The 19,673-nt window shown below is 42.6% G+C and overlaps 1 protein-coding gene across 1 annotated transcript; it reads left to right on the forward strand.

Annotated features, from left to right (window-relative positions):
* The first annotated feature begins 593 nt into the window (after window positions 1-593).
* Window positions 594-19,602, forward strand: LOC133848547 (dynein axonemal heavy chain 6). The gene is made up of 27 exons (XM_062284166.1): window positions 594-1,490; window positions 1,549-1,693; window positions 1,949-2,299; window positions 2,365-2,460; window positions 2,518-2,648; window positions 3,069-3,643; window positions 3,709-4,119; window positions 4,178-4,568; window positions 4,626-4,902; window positions 4,963-5,577; window positions 7,051-7,503; window positions 7,564-8,387; window positions 8,450-9,044; window positions 9,112-9,261; window positions 10,042-10,353; window positions 10,417-11,344; window positions 11,405-11,584; window positions 11,644-11,910; window positions 11,963-12,148; window positions 12,693-13,042; window positions 13,101-13,242; window positions 13,674-14,677; window positions 15,466-15,646; window positions 15,698-16,452; window positions 17,445-18,513; window positions 18,579-19,049; window positions 19,115-19,602. Exons 1-27 carry the CDS (start codon window positions 698-700, stop codon window positions 19,469-19,471), a joined length of 12,009 nt encoding a protein of 4,002 aa, XP_062140150.1. The 5' UTR covers window positions 594-697; the 3' UTR covers window positions 19,472-19,602.
* The last annotated feature ends 71 nt before the right edge of the window (window positions 19,603-19,673 follow it).

Here is a 19,673-nt window from a genome sequence, read left to right on the forward strand (position 1 = left end):
GAAAATAAAAAATTAGAATTTTTAAATAAATATTGTAATACTAATAAATATTAAAAAATTTAATTATTTTTCTTGTACTAGCATAAAAATATTATACATATTCTGTTACCTCTTCCAATTTAAATTATTCTAAAAATACTATAATATTATCAAATTTTAATAATAAAAAGGATAAAATAATAAAATAATTATCAAAGGTGAAAATAACTATTTTTGGTATAACCGAATTTTTCCAATCGAACTTTTCGAATTTAACCAATATAAATTTTTATATTTTGGTACTACAATTATGAATTAAATTTAATAAAAATATTAATTATTTTTCTTGTAGTAGCACAAAAATATATTTTGTGTTACTTCTTTCAATTTAATTTAGGAATGTATAAAAAATAAAGAAACAAAATCAATTTCATTCATGGCACTTTATATTTTTTTAACTCTAATTGGAGCTTTTGTGAAAAGCCCAAAAGCTGAGGAGTTGAAAAGCTCTCGACGAATTGTGTTGGCTGCTATGACACCAGCTGGTTTGCTTGTAACGGTTACTTGGCAAATCGAGAAGTAAATAAAATCAACAGTTGCCAAGCAAAGTCCATCAAAATTGATTCACTCAGCACCTATCCATATATTTTGATAGATTTCGACCGGTATTGACAAAGTTGTATGCGGAGCACAACAGCTGAAGCCCAACAGCCTAAGGATGCCCACCAGTCAGGGGTCCATGGACCGGCACAGTGGGAACGAGATGGCCAACATGGATGGGGGCAGCGATAGCAACAGACCAGCTCAAGGGGGCAGCACCTTGATGAGTCGTTCGAGCCGGAAGACGAGCACGAAGAAGAGTGTGCGAACGGGATTTAAGGAACGACCCGATAAACTGGGCGCCGACAATACGCTGCAGATCAAAACTGGAGCATCGCTAATACCGGACTTGAACCTGATTATCAATCGTATGCGCAACATGAAGGACGATAGCTATGTGTATCTGGACTATATGCTGCCCAAGGACAGCGAATTCTTTACACCCTACAGTCTGCGTGAAATTCAATTCGCCCAGCTGAATATTCATAAGCCATATTACACGGTCACACGGCATGGCGTTACCTATTGGCGGGTGTCCGAGAACTTTTTCACACCCCTCAATCAGTGGCAACAGGAATTCCAGCAGTTCCTCAGCATCATACAGATACGAACGTTCTCCATCTTTCGGCTGTGGAAGGGCTTCAAGGTGTGGGAGATGACCATCAAGTGGCGCAAATTGAATGCAGCTCGCAATCATCTGCAGAACAATCTCTTCATTGCGATACCGCAATTGGCCAAGGCGATATTGCGTATGCGCTCCGATATCGTTGTCCTGGAACGTCTGAGCTTTGTGAATATCGAAAACATTGAGGAATGGCATCCGTTTTATTTCCTTGAGTTGCATATGCGCATTTACGAGCAGCTCAATTTTGTCTTTCACGAATTCCGCTCCTATGTGGGCAGAGCTCTCTGTAAGTTATATTCTTTGATATTATTAAGTTATTCTAATTTCTTTTAAACCCGCCTTAGATCGTTCGTGCACGGAAGCTATTATGGCACGTGGCTTCTATCCCGATGATGAGATCAATTACTATCCGTCGGTGAAGAAAATGCGGGAGGCGCACAGTTTTATGGATCGTGCGCGCAAACGTGCCTTCTGCAAAACGCTCACTAAGTAAGATTTTTCTACTTTGCTTTCCTTCTCTGTCGTTTCTTGCCTTGTTCCTTCCTGTCCCTTCCTTACCCTGTTTTGCTTTGCTTTCCTTTCGTTTCTCTTCTTGTCGTTTCTTGTACCGTTCTTTCCCGTCCCAACCTTTTCGTTGTTTAGCTTTGCTTTCCTTTAATTTTCTTTCCCTTCCTTTCCTTTCTTTTTCTTTTCAATCCATATGCAATTTCCTTATATACATTTGGCTTTTCCTTACTTGTCCAGCTTTTTGAGCTACTGCGACATGATGCTCTACCAGGCGCTCTATCGCGTCACCATTCAGAGCTACGAGGATCTCAATCATGCGTTTAACGAGCATCATATTGTTGCACCAACAGAGGCGGAAATCAACCGTCACGATCGTTTGGATGCCAAAGTAGAGAAGACACGCCCATCGAATGCACCGCAGTCACCATTTTTCCTTGCCTCTTTGCGTCTGCTGCCCGATCGCATTGAAGTTGAGCCGCTGGAGGATGTACTCAAGTTGATTTTTCAGCGCATCACTGGCTTGATACTGGAGACTGTGCTCGATATTCCAGCCTTTACTACAGATGCGGAGTATACGCAGTTCACTCAGTAAGACAAAAAATATACTGGAATTTCCATTCCTATGCTTTATTTCAATTTTGACCTATTGTTAGACCTTCGATCATGGGACGTCAAGAAGAGTGCTTGTATCAAAGTGCACCTGATTTGACTTTTCTGCTGAAACAGGATGCCTCCTTCAATTTCAATAGGTACGTGTGTGTGTTGTGACTTTATTTGAACACATTTCATTTAGATTCCACTTGCAGAAAGAACATCTTTGTCCTGCTGCATAGCGCCTACGAGATGGCGCATTTGTATACGGCACGTTTTCGAGCCATTCGCGAGAACTACGAGATTGATGCGACAACAGACCCCGAAGATCTCAGCAGCGAGAGAGGTAAGTCAAGACATTAGATTAATAATATGGTTCCAGTCCCTAAATTCCCAAAATAAACCAAATTATTGCATTAAGACAATTGTAAGATGTTACAATACAGTAGATAATGGTTTATTTTTTTTATTAAAGAATTAAATCATGTTGATGTGTCTTAATCTTCATATTTCTGATATATAAATATTATATAATACAATATAACTTTCTTTAATATAAAACTGGAAAAATAACATACTAGAAAATATTGAAACTTATATATATATACAAAAAAGGATTTATGAAAAAAAAAAGACTTGAATTTTCTAGCTTACTTTCCCTATTTAATTGCCAAAATATCGCGCTCTTTCTCTCTATCTCTCTCTCTCTCTCTGAACTTCTGCTTATTTCTTTCCATTCTTTATCTTTGTCTTAATTCTCCCTTAGACCTCACTGCCTTGCGGAACTACTGCGATCGCTACTGCAACAATTTGCGCGCCTTGGACGGCATTCTTGATCACGTTTTCCTTGGGCTTTTAAAGCTGGGTCAGAGCGGTTTTAAAGATGCAGTTACGCCGGTGTGTCAGCGCCTGCAGAATGTGTTGGCCATCTATCTGCCACAGCTGGCCGAGGAGGAGACCACCAAGTTGTATGAGGACGCGCAGGATTTCTATGGACGCATCGGTTATGAGCCCACAGCGACACTGCCGTTGGTTGAGCACATACGATTCCTGGATAACTGTCACGAGGAACTGGATGAGCTATTCAAAACGGTTGACTATGTGCACGATCTGTTGCTTATCATCAAGGACTTTAACATACCCATCGACGATGAACGCAAAGAGGATTACATGGATACAGAGGATTATCTGAATCGCACAAAGGAAAGTCTCGCAGAGATTATGGAGAAGCGACAAGAATTTGTCAATCAGTTGGACGAGGCCATGCAGGAGGATATACTGGGGCTCAAGGAGGATATACACGAAGTAGCCGTTGAAGCCCTCGAGAATTGGCTGCTGATGGTGAGTACTGCATCCTTCGATTCGTTCACTCTATCAGCTGCTTTTGCCTTTTCCATTTCCTTTAGAGCAATTCCGATCGCAATGCAGTGAATGACAAGCTAGATGAGCTCTTGAACCGCATGAATGTATGCCGTGAAAGAGCCGACGAGCTGATTGGCTATCAAAAGGAGTTTAGAATCGATCTGACCATGTACGACGAAATGTCCTCGGGATTCTACGACATACGCATGCGACAGAATCTTTACAAAACCCTCATCGATTGGGAGGAAGCATTGTCGAGCTGGTTGGCCGCGGACTTTAATACGCTTGTTGTGGCCGATATGATCGATTTGAATGCCAGGACCATAAAGAATTGCTTGCAGTTCCAGAAATATTTGCCCGACAATGATATTGTGCCAGTGCTGCACAAATCTGCTGAGGAATTCAAAGACAAACTGCCCGTTCTTGGATATTTACGGAATCCGAATTTGCGTGCGGTAAGCTACAGAATTTCCGAGCCCTAATTCCTTCGTGACACTTTGCTTTGCTTGACAGCGTCACTGGAGCGAGATTGAGGAGTTGTTGGCTAGAAAATTCTTCCAAGAGAAGGACATAAGGATTAACACCTACGAAGAGTCGCATGCCTTCGATGACGAGAGCAATGCGGAAGCTCTAATGCAAATATCCTCCCAGGCAACAGGCGAAACACAGCTGGAAAATATGCTCAAGGGCATAGAAACCATATGGAAGGAGACCGAACTGGCCATTGCAATGCATCACGATCAGAAGGACGTCTTCATACTGGCCGGCACCGAAGAGTTGCAGGCCGTGCTGGACGATGCTAATGTCAATATCAACACCATAGCCGCATCCAAGTTTGTGGGACCCATAAAGACGCGCGTAGATGAATGGATTGCGGCACTAGATCAATTCGGCAAGACCTTTGGTAAGTTTGACTGCGACAAATACGATGGAAATATATATTCTTTATATGTTTAAAAAGAGGCATGGATGGATTGCCAGGGCGCCTGGATCTATCTGGAGGCGATCTTTGCCTCGGCGGACATACAGCGTCAGCTGCCCCACGAGGCAAAGATGTTCAATCAGGTAGACAAGAACTTCAAAGAGATTGTGCGACAGGCGAAAAAAGTCGCTCTGGCTTTGCCCACCATGTCCAGCGTGGAGGTCTACGATATGCTCAAGGAAGACAACCGATTGTTAGATTTGATATCACGCGGCCTCGAAGCTTATTTGGAAGTCAAGCGTGTGGTTTTCCCCAGGTACAGTTCTTCTAACTTGCATCATTAGTGATATATAGATAACAACAACTTCTTTGCTAGATTCTACTTTCTATCCAATGATGAGTTGCTGGAGATATTGGCACAAACACGTGTGCCTCAGGCTGTGCAGCCGCATCTGCGCAAATGCTTCGATGCCATCTATCGCCTTGAGTTTGGCCAGAAAGAGGGCGGTGATGGCAAAATGATACCTACCAATGATATCATTGCCTTCCTATCGCCTGAGGGAGAAAAATTGCAATTTGGCAAAGGGCTCAAAGCACGCGGTGCAGTCGAGGAATGGCTCAGCAAAGTGGAGGATGCCATGTTTGTATCCTGCAAGCGATACATGCGCTTTGGCTATCAATGCTATGCGGCCAAGGAACGTGACGAATGGTTCCAGGATCATCCCAATCAGGTCGTAATTACCGTATCGCAGGTGTATTGGGCAACCGATATTCATCGCATCTTCGACGTCAAGGAGAAGACCCAAATGGGCGTTGTCGAGAAGATGACCAAGTTCGAGGCGAAATGCCTGCAAGATTTGGGCGCACTTGCGGCGCTAACACGAAAAAATATTAGCTCACTGCTAAGAAAAATACTTTGTGCTCTGATTACCATCGATGTGCATGCTAAGGATTCGGTGCACATGCTCATCGAGAAGGGTGTCTACAACTCGTAAGTACCCAAGCTAAATTCTTCATATAGGAACTTCCCTATCGGCTCAAGAAGACATTTGTCTTGGCTAAGGTGTATCCCCACCACTGATCCGTCTAGGCTAAGCTAAGTTTCTACCTCGAAAAGGCTTTGAAATTTGGTTATGCATTTAAATTTTTTTACCCTCGCTTATGACTTTCTGACTAGGATAAATTCAGTTTCCGCATCCGCAAGCTTTTGTCTTTGCTAAGGGAAATTTCTACCACAGCTTAGCCAAAGATCTGTCCAATCTAAGCGAAATTTCCATATTTTTCTCAAGCTTTAGTGAATTTCTGCAACAGCCTAAGACAGAAAGTTATCCTCGTTTAGCTGAAATAATGGGAGATGTTATATTTTCGCTTATACACAGATCTGTCAAACCTAATTTGTTTTGTTTCAGGCTGACGGTAAACTGAGTTTTTATCCTCGATCTATTTTGAGCACCGATTTACCGAATTTATGCAACACCCTAAGACAAGCTTTTACCCTCGCTTAGCTGAATTCACGCATCGACTAAGACGAATTTCTGTCTAAGTTAAACTGGGCTTCCACTTCAAATTTGTCTTGAACTATGGTGAATTTCTGCAACAGCCTAAAACGTATATCTGTTTTTATACCCGCTACCCATAGGGTAGAAGGGTATTATAACTTTGTGCCGGCATGGAATGTATGTAACAGGTGGAACGAGGCATCACCGACCCTATAAAGTATATATATTCTTGATCAGCGTCAACAGCCGAGACGATCTAGCCATGTCCGTCTGTCCGTCTGTCCGTATGAAGCACTGGATCTCCGAGACTATAAGAGATAGAGCTATAATTTTTTTGACAGCATTTGTTATGTTTGCACGCAGATCAAGTTTGTTTCAAATTTTTGCCACGCCCACTTCCGCCCCCGCAAATCCAAAAAAATCGAATAATAAGCGTAATTTTAAAGCTAGTTTCGAATTTTGGCAAAATGTGGTTGCGATCAGATAAAAATTGTGGAAGTTATTGAAGAAATACTTTTATATGGGCAAAAACGCCTACTTACTAGGGATCTTAGTTGCTTTGGCTGACAATCTGATATATTGTGCTGTCTATGGTATATTTTGAATGCGGTACCATATCGATATACCAAAAATACCATCTGGTATTTTTAGTATTTTCGGTATATTTTGAAAATAATACCGAGATATTTTGCCTTTATTACAAAATGGGTAGCGGGTATCTCACAGTCGAGCACACTCGACTGTAACTTTCTTACTTGTTTTTCCTCGCTTAGTAGAAATAATAATAATTTTTCTATCTAACCTTATATGCAGATCTGTCAAGGCAAAGCTAAATTTCTGTTTCAGGCTACGGCCTCTCTCGATTAAGGGATTAAGTTTTGCTTAGCTTAGACACAGCTAAGTTTTTATCTAAAAGCTCTTTCGAACTATGTTGAATTTGCACTAAAATACTGCTTTAATTTCAGCACCGACTTCAACTGGCTAAAGATGCTGCGCTTCTATTGGGCCATCGAATCGGAGACGGTCTATTCCCGCATGGCCGCTGCCAACATACCGTATTACTACGAATATCTGGGAGCTGGTGGAGTGCTGGTGCTTACGCCTCTGACTGATCGCTGTTACCTCTGCCTGATGGGCGCCTTCCAGATGGACTTGGGTGGAGCACCTGCTGGACCTGCGGGGACGGGCAAAACAGAGACCACCAAGGATTTGGCTAAGGCGTTGGCCAAACAATGTGTTGTGTTTAATTGCTCAGATGGGCTCGACTATAAGATGATGGGACGTTTCTTTTCGGGTTTGGCACAATGCGGTGCCTGGTGCTGTTTCGATGAGTTCAATCGCATTGACATCGAGGTGCTGTCTGTGATTGCCCAACAACTGATCACCATACGCACAGCTAAGGTGATGAAGGTGAAGAGGTGAGAGCGAAAGCATTTAAATCAAATGAACGTTTGTTTTTATCGAAAATATTCTCTTAGGTTTGTCTTTGAGGGTCGCGAAATTAAGATCAACCATTCGTGCTGTGTATTTATCACAATGAATCCAGGATATGCAGGTCGAACCGAGCTGCCCGACAATCTGAAGGCACTGTTTCGACCCATCTCGATGATGGTCCCCGATTATGCGCTCATCTCCGAGGTGATTCTTTACTCAGAGGGCTTCGAGGATCCCAAGATCTTGGCACGCAAAATGGTGCAAATGTATCAGTTGTGCAGTCAACAGCTAAGCCAACAGAATCATTATGATTTCGGTATGCGTGCCGTCAAATCGGTGCTGGTCATGGCCGGTGCCCTGAAGCGTGCGTCGCCCAAACAACGCGAGGATATCACCCTGATTGCTGCACTACGTGACTCGAATATACCAAAATTCTTGGCCGACGATGCGATACTCTTTCGCGGTATACTCAGCGATCTGTTTCCGGGCGTCGATCTGCCGGATTCGCAGCATCCCCACCTGGAGGCAAGTCTGCGCTTGGGTCTGCGGCAAAAGAGTCTTCAACCGGTGCCGACAACGATACGCAAGTGTCTGCAGCTCTACGAGACAATGTGTGTGCGTTGGGGTGTCATGACTGTGGGTCCCACAGGCGGTGGCAAGTCGGTCGTTCTGCATGCGTTAGAATTTGCCTTGGCGCATCTTTTTGAAAGCGAGGTACAGGATCCTAATTTCCGTCCTGTTGTCATACAGACCATGAATCCAAAGGCAGTCAATATGAATGAACTGTACGGCTATGTGGACCCCAAGACGCTGGAGTGGCAGGACGGACTGCTCGGTCTGGCAGTGCGCACTGCGGTCAATGTAGAGGGTAAGTTCCGGGGGGGCAATCAGCAGGTAACTTAAAAAGAAAATATTTCCGTTTCTGGTCAGATGAGATTCATCAGTGGATTATGTGCGATGGTCCTGTGGATGCCGTGTGGATTGAGAACTTGAACACGGTGCTCGACGATAACAAGATGCTTTGTCTGGCCAACTCGGAGCGCATCAAGCTAACCGCCTGGATACACATGCTCTTCGAGGTGCAGGATCTGCTGCAAGCCTCTCCGGCCACCGTCTCACGTTGCGGCATGGTCTATGTGGATCCCGGGGACCTTGGCTGGATACCTTTGGTGGATACGTGGCGGGAGCTGGACATGTCACACAAATTGCCGCCAAAGTTGGCTGAATTTCTCTATCAATTGTTCATTGGTTACTTTGAGAAGGCATTGAAGATCGAACGCAAACGTGCCTCCTACACAATACATCAAGTGTTGGGCTCCAAGGTGCGTTTGTGCTGTGCTCTCATCTCATCACAGTTGGAGGTGACACGCTGGTCGACCTTGCCTGAAGAGGAGGCCAAGAATTTGCTAACCAAAATATTTACATGGTGTGTGCTCTGGGCACTTGCCTCAAATTTGCGAGATGCGGAGAAACTATCCTTTGAGGACTTTTGGGGCCGAGCCATGGCCGTGCATCCAAATATGGAGTAAGTGCTTAAAGTATTCAGCAAACTCTCAGCTTTTGATTTGATTTTGTGTTAATTTTTTGTATAGCATGCCGGAGCGATCCATGTGGAATTATCGCGTGAACCTGGATACCAACGATTGGGGCAACTGGAACGAAATTATGCCAAAGTTTATCTATAGCTCCGAGGTGTCCTACTACGATATGCAGGTGCCCACCGTGGATACCACTAAATATGGGTAAGATACAATTTAGATCAGACTTTCATTTCATCATAAAATTAATGAAAAAGTCAATGGAATGCTCCAACAGGGTGATGTAACTACGATATCATGAAGTACTTTTAATGTGTCGTTACATTAGTGTGTAGTACAGTTATTAACAGCTAAAAGTATAACATTCGACTGTTAATATTGCAAGTTCTCTGAAGTTCCAACGATACTAATTTAAAGATGAAAATCTTGACTGAAATAATAATAATTTAAATGTTATCATTACTGACTATTTAAAAAAAAATGCCATTACTGAACACTTTAATTTATCATTTATCTCACATTCGAATCAGACTATTTAAAATATGCCAAGATTATCTCGAATATATTATAGAAATTCGATTCTATCTTTTTGAATGAACTGAATGTTTAAAAATAACTAACATAAAATTAAATTTATAAAACATAAATTAATTATATCCCAAATTCCATTCTACCTTTTTCGACAATATGCTAAGTTAAATTAAATGATACAAAAAACGTTTTGCGACTCTCTCCGCATTCGATCATTCTCAATTCTCACTATTTAAAAGATGCTAACATAATGCATAATGCATCTAGAAATACTTAACGAGTATCTTAACATTGATTCTTACTATTTGAAAGGTCAATGTTTAAAAATTATCTGAAATTAAATTTAAAAATATTAAACTGAGACTACTTTAAGAATATGGTAGCATTATTTAAATTAATTACATTTTAAATTAAAAATATACCCCATTCTGATTTTTGTTGTCTTGCTTGCAGTTATGTAGCAGATTTGCTCTTCAAGCGCGATTTTCCGGTCATGTTCACAGGTGAAACAGGCGTGGGCAAAACCGTGCTCGCCGTCAGCTGCATGAAACGTCTGTCCGAAGGCAAAGTAATTCCGATTGTGCTGAACTTTTCGGCCCAAACGAGCAGCTTGCGCACCCAGGAGATGATTGAGGGACCGCTGGAGAAGCGCAAGCGGACCCAACTCGGTGCCCCAGTGGGCAAGACCGTCATCATATTCATTGATGACGTGAACATGCCCAAATTGGACACATACGGCAGTCAACCGGCAATCGAGCTGCTCAGGTTTGTGATACACCAGACGTATACATAATATATTGTACTTGACCCTTTGCAACGTACTTGTAGACAATTCCTGGACTTTAAGGGCTTCTATGATCGCGAGAAACTCTTCTGGAAGGACATCCTCGATGTGGTACTGGGCTGCGCATGTGCACCTCCAGGAGGTGGTCGCAATCCACTCACGCCGCGCTTTGTGCGCCACTTTGCGCTCTTCTCGCTGCCCAAGCCCAATGAGGAGACGCTCACACAGATCTTCAACGGCATTCTCTTCGGCTTTCTAGAGACATTCTCCTCGGCCATTCGATCGCTCTCCGAGCCCATGGTGCACGCCTGTGTCGATGTCTATATGCGTGTGGCCAAGGTAATGCTGCCCACGCCGGATCGATCGCATTACATATTCAATTTGCGCGATCTGTCCAAGTGCATTCAGGGCATATTGCAGGCCAACAACATGTACTACAACATGGAGAATCAGATATTGCGTTTGTTCTATCACGAGACAACACGCGTCTTTCACGATCGCCTCATCAATGCGGAGGACAAGGTGATCTTCAAGACGTTGATGAACGATGTATGTCGCGATCACTTCAATCGCGATGTTGTGCAGCCCGACGAGCCCGAAGTGCTCTTCGGTGACTTCATGATATTTGGCAAGCCGAAGAACGAGCGTGTGTACGACGAGATCAGGGATCAGAGTAAGCTGGAAAGCGTGCTCAACGATTACATTGTCGATTACAATTCGATGGCCGTGGGCAAGCAAATGAAATTGATTTTATTCCAAGATGCCATGGAGCATACGGTACGTTTAGCCCGCCTCCTGCGCAGCGATCGTGGCAATGGTCTGCTAGTGGGCGTGGCCGGCATGGGTAAACAGTCCCTGACCCGACTGGCGTCCCATGTCAACGAGTACAATTGCTGGCAAATCGAAATGCGACGCAACTACGATCTGAATGCCTTCCACGAGGATTTGCGAGTGCTCTATCGCATCGGCGGGGTTAGTAGACAATACTCTGCTTTGTTCGGGCTATATCTAATCCTTTATTTTCTTGTGTAGATTGATAACCAGCCAGTGACATTTCTGCTTATCGACAGCCAGATTGTGGAGGAGGAGTTTCTCGAGGATATTAACAATATTTTGAACTCGGGCGAAGTGCCCAATCTCTTCGAGGGCGACGAGTACGAGAAGGTTATTCTTGACGCTCGCGATGCCTGTAATGCCAGCAAAAAAGATGGGGTAAGCTTACTTGCTTTGCTTTAGTATGGTTAAATTAGATTAAATTCTGCTCTCCTCAGGGTTGTCAACGCGATGATATCTATAAGTTCTTCATCAATCGTGTGCGCAACAATCTGCACGTAGTCATGTCGATGAGTCCCGTGGGCGATGCCTTCCGCCGGCGTTGTCGCATGTTCCCCTCTCTGGTCAATTGCACCACCATCGATTGGTTCACCAGCTGGCCCACCGAGGCCCTTTACTCCGTTGCCCTTGGACTGCTCACGAAGATTGCCCCCAACATGAACGAACGCGTCTCGCTGGCCAGCACCACAGTCTTTATGCACAAGGTATGAATTCCTTCAATTTCTTAAACAGCACAACTTGATATGCAAATTTCAGACTGTTGAGGATGCCTCGGTGCGTTTCTACAAGGAGATGAAGCGGCATTACTATACCACGCCCAGCAGTTATCTGGAGCTGCTGAAGCTCTATCAGAGTCTGTTGAAGGTCAAGACTCAGGAGATTATTGCCAAGCGTAAGCGCATTGCCAGCGGTCTAAATAAGCTGCTGGAGACCAATGAAGTGGTAAGAAATAACTTAACTAGCTTAGATTAACTTAATAAGCCGTTTAAGTTGTTGTTGACAATCTGGTATATTTTTTTTTACCCGTTGGTATCTTTTGAATGCAATAGTATATCAATATATCTTTTTTTTTTGGTATATTAGTATTATATTTCATTATATATTTATGTTTATATACCATATATTTTGTATATTTTAACTGTTTTACTTTTATTAAAAATAGGTAGCGGGTATTTCACAGCCGATCACACTCAACTGTAGCTTTTATTACTTGTTTTTACTTCTAATTATTTATAATTAATTTTGTTGCATCTGCAAACATACAAAATGTATTAATTATAATTTAGTTCACATATAATTGTAAATTATTTATTTATTTATTTTTGCTTAAGATTCAAATTTGATATTCCGTTTTTAGTTCAACATTGTTTTCGTTTATATCTATATCTATCTATCTATAAAAATTACGTTTTTTGATTAATTTCTATTTTATTTGTAAATTTAATGTGAAAACTGGACACTATTTTTTGCTAAACTCACATTATAGATTGCAGTCATGCAGAAAGAATTGGAGGTAATGGTGCCACAGCTGGATGAAAAATCGGCCATGATGAAGGCGCTCGTGGATAATCTGACAAAGGAAACGAAACAGGCCGATGCTGTCAAGCAAGGCGTCATGGAGGACGAGGCGAATGCCAAGGAGAAGGCAGCCATTGCTCAGGCCATCTCCGAAGATGCCAGCAAAGATCTCGAGATCGCAATGCCAGCACTACGCGAATCCGAGGAAGCGCTCAAAGGTCTCACCAAGGCAGATATCAACGAGCTAAAATCCTTTACCACGCCGCCAGCTTTAGTACAGTTCTGCATGGAGGCCGTTTGCATTCTGCTGGGTGCCAAGTGAGTAACCATAAGTGAATTTAATGAAAGTATCACGATTGATCATTATAATCTATAGACCCACATGGGCGTCAGCCAAAGCCATTATGGCTGACATCAATTTCATTAAGCGACTCTTTGAATACGACAAGGAGCACATGAAGGAAGACGTGCTTAAGAAGGTCAAGAAATACATTGACCACAAGGACTTTGTGCCAGCTGTAAGTATAAAGTTTAAAATACACTGAAGATCGTTTATATGCATTAAATATAATTATTAAAATGTCTCTCCTAAAAAGGAATTTAAAAGCAATTAATTGAGATTTGTTAAATGCTGATTAAGTAAATATACAAACTCATTAGATTTAAGAAAACTATTAGAAACGATATAAATATATATATATATATATAAACGAATTTCGAAACAAAGCTTTCGGTATATATTAGTATTTTTCGTTAATATGTTTATATGATATATTTTAAGAATAATCAATCGACTGTTTAGATTGAGTTAATTCCGATATGTTTCAGAAATGCGTTTAATTTATAACAAATTGTTTTTTCTTTTGTATGAATTCTACTTATTTGATATTTAAAATACCCACAAAAACACCCGTATACTAAAAACTTTATCGTCTTATAAAATTCGCAGAAATTCGAGAAAGTCTCCAAGGTAGCCAAATCAGTGAGCATGTGGGTGATTGCCATGGACAAATTTTCCAAGGTCTACAAAGTTGTAGAGCCAAAGATCAAGCGCAAGGAAGCCGCCGAGGCGGAGCTCAAGGATGTGATGAAGGTGCTGCGGCAAAAGCAAAAGGAACTTGCTGCGGTCGAGGCAAAAATTCAATCGTTGCGCGACAGCCTCGAGGAGAAGCAACGTGAATTCCAGGTGATACAGGACAATGTGGATCTCACATATGGGCGCATCAATCGAGCTGGTCGATTAACTTCTGCGCTGGCCGATGAACAGATTCGTTGGCGCGATACTGTTAAATCGCTGACCGCTGACTTGGCCTGTGTGCCAGGCGATGTCCTTGTGGCAGCTGCCTGTGTCGCCTACTTGGGCGCATTCTCCAATGAATATCGTCGCGATATGAGTCAGCATTGGGTCGACAAGTGCCGCGAATACAACATACCATCGAGCAAGGAGTTCAATCTGCTCAAGGTGCTGGGCGATGCGTATGAGATGCGACAATGGAATGTCGATGGCCTGCCCAAGGATAACATATCGATTGAGAATGGCATTTATGCCACACGCGCCCTGCGCTGGGCTCTCATGATCGATCCGCAGGAGCAGGCGAATCGTTGGATACGCAACATGGAGAAGGCCAACAATTTGCAAGTGATCAAAATGACAGACTCATCGATGATGCGTATCCTCGAGAACAGTGTGCGTCAGGGCTATCCCGTATTGCTCGAAGAGCTAGATGAGACCATCGATCCCTCGCTACGTCCCATTCTGCAGCGGGAGACGTACAAATCGGAGGGTCGCATCTATTTGAAGTTGGGCGATCAGGTCATCGATTATGATAATAACTTTAAGCTCTACATGACAACCAAGTTACCCAATCCGCATTATTTGCCCGAGGTGTGCATCAATGTAACACTCGTCAATTTCCTAGTCACCGAAAGTGGCCTAGAGGATCAGCTGTTGGCGTAAGTTTCTTCTCTTCCAGTAGATAACTTGCTACAGCAATGCGAATTTTTATTGTTTATAACCGCTGACAGTAGGGTATTATAACTTAGAGCCTTTTCTGACTCCATAAAGTATACATTTTTTAATCAGATTCAACATCCAAAACGATATATAATACATAGATATGTCCGTCTGTCCGTATGAACATCTAGATCTCAGAAACTATAAGCGATAGAGATATAATCTTCTTCGAGAGCACTTGATATGTTTGCACATAAAATTTGTTCATGGCCGCTTCTTTCTCCGCAATCGATAAAAATGTAATAACAAGCGCGATGCCTGAAAATTCGGTTGCAATCGGCTAACAATCTGATAGATTTTGCGCACGTTGGTATATTTTGCATATACTACTATATCAATACACCAATACCGCACTGTTTCGCGTTCATCAAAAATAGGTATCTCACAGTTGGAACACTTAGTTTACAATAGTTATTGCTGCCCACGGATTAAGTTTGATTTAGATTTCTGTCACGAACATTTTCGCCCACGCTTTTTGATACACATCATAAAACCTACAGGTCTTTTAGATTTCTGTATATGTGTTTGCGATCAGTTGTAGATCTTAGAAGTTATTCAAGAAAAAAAAACTGTTTCTGTCGCAACTTAATTGATTGGTTGATAATATGGTGGTTTGAATGTAGTCTAACGATGTAGCATTTTATGGTATATTGTTTTGGTATACTTAATCGAAATTACCGAACTGTTTTTTATTGAAATCTTAATTGATTTTGTTTTATTTTTGCAGCGATATTGTTGCTATTGAGCTACCCGCCATGGAGGCGCAACGCAATGATCTGGTTGTCAAAATAAACGCGGACAAGCAGCAGTTGCTGTCGCTGGAGGATAAGGTGCTGAAGTTGCTCTTCAACTCCGAGGGCAATATACTGGACGATGAGGAGCTCGTTGAAACGTTAAATGATGCCAAGGTGAGTTCAACTGAAAGTAAGTTCATCCCTTTTTAATTCTTCTCTGCCTAGGAAACTTCTCTGATCATTGCCGCTCGTCTGATTGACACCGAGGAGACGGAGAAGATAATTACAGCGTCGCGAGAACGTTATCGAATTCTGTCGTCACGTGGTGCAATTCTCTACTTTGTCGTCGCCGGCCTCGCGGAGATTGATCCCATGTATCAGTACAGTCTCAAGTATTTCACACAGGTCTTTTGCAATGTCCTGCGACTCGATCATCCGGCCATGGCCGTTGAGGTGCGCATCTCCACACTAATGGTGGACGAACTGAAGGCCATCTACGATAATATTTCGCGTGGTCTCTTCGAGAATCACAAACTCATCTTTAGCTTTCTGCTGGCGCTGTCGGTGGAGCGTCAGGAGGGACGCGTCTCAGCCGAAGAATTTGGTTTTCTCACCCGCGGCGCTGTCGGCACAGTGCGTGCAAAGGCGATGCCTACGAATCTCAAGCTCAGCCAAATGGAATGGGATGCTGCCATCTTTTTGGAGGACAATTTTAAGGACACCTTTGCGGGCTTCACCAATGAAATGGACAAGCCCTTCTTCCTTCAGTTACAAGACAACAAGGAGATCTTTGACTTTGCCCGAACGAAAGCGGAGCCCACCGACAAATGGGACAAGCGATTGCGCATCTTCCACAAACTCATGTTTATTGCCACTTTCCGCAAGCCACGTTTCCTGCTCAATGTGGTCAGCTATCTGCATGCCACTGTGGGCAAGTATTTCACCGAGGCATCTGCTGGTGGCACACAACTGAGCACAGTGTAAGTAGAACTATGTATAACATATAATTACTGTTAGTCCTCCTATTAACATTTTATTATTGTGGGCAGAGTAGCGTATTAGTCTTAGTCGTCTTTCTTTTTAAACTTTAGATTTCTAAATTATTTTAATTTTTTTATTTTAATAATACGACCAATGTATTTATAAGACTTACAAAAAAAGCACGTGTCGTATACTTCATATTAAGTATACATACCATGCCCATGAACACCTTACTCAAATTTCTTGCATTTTCTAACATATAGTATCAAAGTGTATGACCATATTAATAATTTCCCTTTGTTCTAATACTTACTAATAATTCAGGAGTGTCAAGGGGAATAGATTCCGCTGTCAATAAATATAATAATTTGTATTATTATTTATTTCATTTCTTTTTTTATACCCGTAACACAGGGTTGAAGTGTACTTTAAAGTTGCCTCTGCATGAAATGTTTGTCACAGGCACAAGGAGGCATCTCCTGTTATCCGCAAAGGCTATATCAATATACTTTGGTATATTTAAATATTTTTGTGGTATATTAATTTGGTATATTTTAAGAATATGTCGCACTGCACTGCTTCAAAATAGGTAGCGGGTATCTCACAGTCCAACACACTCGTCTGTATTCAGTTTTAATAACTTCTAAATTAATTATTTTAATTTATATTTTGTTTCATATCGAAAATTTTCCTATGTTCAACTATTTACTTATAATGATTTATTTTCTCTCTTGAGCTTTTATAATTTCTCAATTTATTTAGTAATTTAATAATTTATTAAAAACAAATTAAATTATGTTTTTGTTTCATAAATTTCGTATTTATAATAATATTTAAATGTGGTTCTGAGAATATTCAAATATTTATTAAGTTTAAGTTAAAGTGATTTTTTATTTTCAATTCTTATTTAAATTCTTTGTATCGCATCTTCAGTAACAATCATTTTATCACTAACAATTTTATTGAAAATTAAAATAAAATAACTCTTCAGCTATCTGGACACTTCGGCTGTGACGCCGCTGATCTTTGTGCTATCCACGGGATCCGATCCCATGTCGGGTTTCCTCAAGTTCACCAACGAAATGAAGTTCACGGACAAGTACTACTCGATATCGTTGGGTCAGGGCCAGGGACCGCTAGCCGAAAGCTTGATCGACAAGAGTCTGCGCATGGGTCACTGGGTGTTTTTGCAAAACTGTCACTTGGCCACCTCCTGGATGCGAGTGCTCGAAACAATTGTGCGCAATTTGACACTGGGAATAACCAAAGCGAATCCCGAGTTCCGATTGTATCTGTCATCGATGCCTACGCAATCATTTCCCATCAGCGTGCTGCAGAATTCGGTGAAGATCACAAACGAACCGCCCAAGGGCATCAAGGCGAATGTGATTGGTGCGCTGAGTGACCTGAAAGTCGAATTCTTCGAGGAGCACATTCAGACCAACAAATGGCGTGCGATTGTCTTTGGCCTCTGTATGTTTCATGCCGTCCTCCTGGAGCGTCGCAAGTTCGGTCCACTGGGCTGGAACATTACGTACGAGTTCAATGAGAGTGATCGTGAGTGCGGCCTGAAGACACTCGATTTCTTTATCAATCGTCAGGTGATGGAGTCAATACCCTGGGAGGCCATACTCTATATCAATGGCGAGATCACTTGGGGAGGTCGAGTCACCGACTATTGGGATCTGCGCTGTCTGCGCACAATCCTAACGATCTTCTCGTCGGAACGGATCATTCAACCGGATTACAAATATTGTCGTGGGGACTCGTACTATCGTGATCCACAGGGCGCCACGCTTAAGGAGTATGCGACATTTGTCCAAGGTTTCCCAGTGCTCGAGGATCCCGAAATCTTTGGCATGAATCAGAATGCAAACATTGTGTTCCAGACCAAGGAAACTGAGTTCTTTATTAGCACACTGCTGCTAGGCCAGCCGCGTTCCTCGGCGGACGAAGGTCAGGCGATGGAGAACGAGCTGTGCCAGCAAATAATTGAGCGCATTCAATCGGTGCTTACCTACAAAATCCAACGAGAGCCCATCCACGACACACTCACAGTGGTAAGTTAAATGCAAGAGTATAACTTGAGTCCTAGTTATTAATGTAATCTAATCTCGCTTGCCAGCTGGACAGCAAGGGACAGATGCCTTCGTTGACCACTGTGCTGGTGCAGGAGATCGATCGCTTCAACATTGCATTGGGCATCATTCACGACAGTCTCGGCAATCTGGCCAAGGCCATCAAGGGTCTCGTTGTTATGTCGGAGGATCTAGAGATGGTATTTCGCGCTCTCCTTGCCAATCTGGTGCCTGCAATGTGGGCGAAGCGCAGTTTCCTCTCCATCAAGCCGCTGCCCAACTACATTGTGGACTTTCAACGACGCATCGATTTCATTCAACACTGGGCCGAGAATGGCGCACCACGATCGTATTGGATCAGTGGCTTCTTCTTTCCGCAATCCTTTCTCACCGGCGTGCTGCAAACATACGCGCGACGTCGTGTGCTGCCCATTGACTCGTTGAAAATCGACTTCCAGGTCATCGAAATGGAGCTAACGCAACAGGATTTCTTTGAGCTGCACAATGCCAATCACAGTGTAAGTAGTTAAATTTCCCTTCTCCTCCAGTCCATCACTTGCTATTGCAATATTTTTTCATGCAGGATCAACGTCTCTATGGCAATTTGGAGGAGTGCACCGATGCCCTGATTAATGTGCATGGCATTTTTGTGGAGGCTGCTCGCTGGGATCTCACCAAAGGCGGTCTCTGCGACGCCAAGTTCGGTGAGCTCTACACACGCATGCCTGTCGTCCGCTTCATGCCCTGCCTGGAGGTCAGTCCCATTTTACGCTACGAGGCGCCGCTCTATAAGACGCAACAACGCTCGGGCGTTCTCTCTACCACGGGACACTCGACGAACTTTGTGCTCTCGATTCTGTTGCGCAGCAAGAACGATCCTGAATTCTGGATTATGCGTGGCACGGCGCTCGTTTGTGCGGTGCTCGAGAATGTCTCCTAGACTTCAGAGAACATCTCGAAAAAAAGGTTGCATGTTTGGTAGTTAATATTTATTTTCGTACAATTCGTTTCAATTCTGTGTCGGGGCTACGCCGCTAAGACAATTTAATCGTAATATATGTATGTATGGTATATAGGTGTGTATAATTTATGTTATTTATGTTAATCATATCGATCGGTTCTTCTGTTCATAAAGCATATAG

The sequence above is a fragment of the Drosophila sulfurigaster genome, chromosome X (assembly GCF_023558435.1).
Source record: "Drosophila sulfurigaster albostrigata strain 15112-1811.04 chromosome X, ASM2355843v2, whole genome shotgun sequence".
Taxonomy (NCBI): domain Eukaryota; kingdom Metazoa; phylum Arthropoda; class Insecta; order Diptera; family Drosophilidae; genus Drosophila; species Drosophila sulfurigaster.

Excerpts from the sequence above, each read along its gene's own strand:
- LOC133848547 (XM_062284166.1), top strand. The coding sequence starts at position 698 with ATGCCCACCAGTCAGGGGTCCATGGACCGGCACAGTGGGAACGAGATG. Across the intron at positions 9,262-10,041 it reads GTGGATACCACTAAATATGG|TTATGTAGCAGATTTGCTCT; the intron begins GTAAGATACAAT and ends TCTTGCTTGCAG. Across the intron at positions 13,043-13,100 it reads TGCATTCTGCTGGGTGCCAA|ACCCACATGGGCGTCAGCCA; the intron begins GTGAGTAACCAT and ends TATAATCTATAG.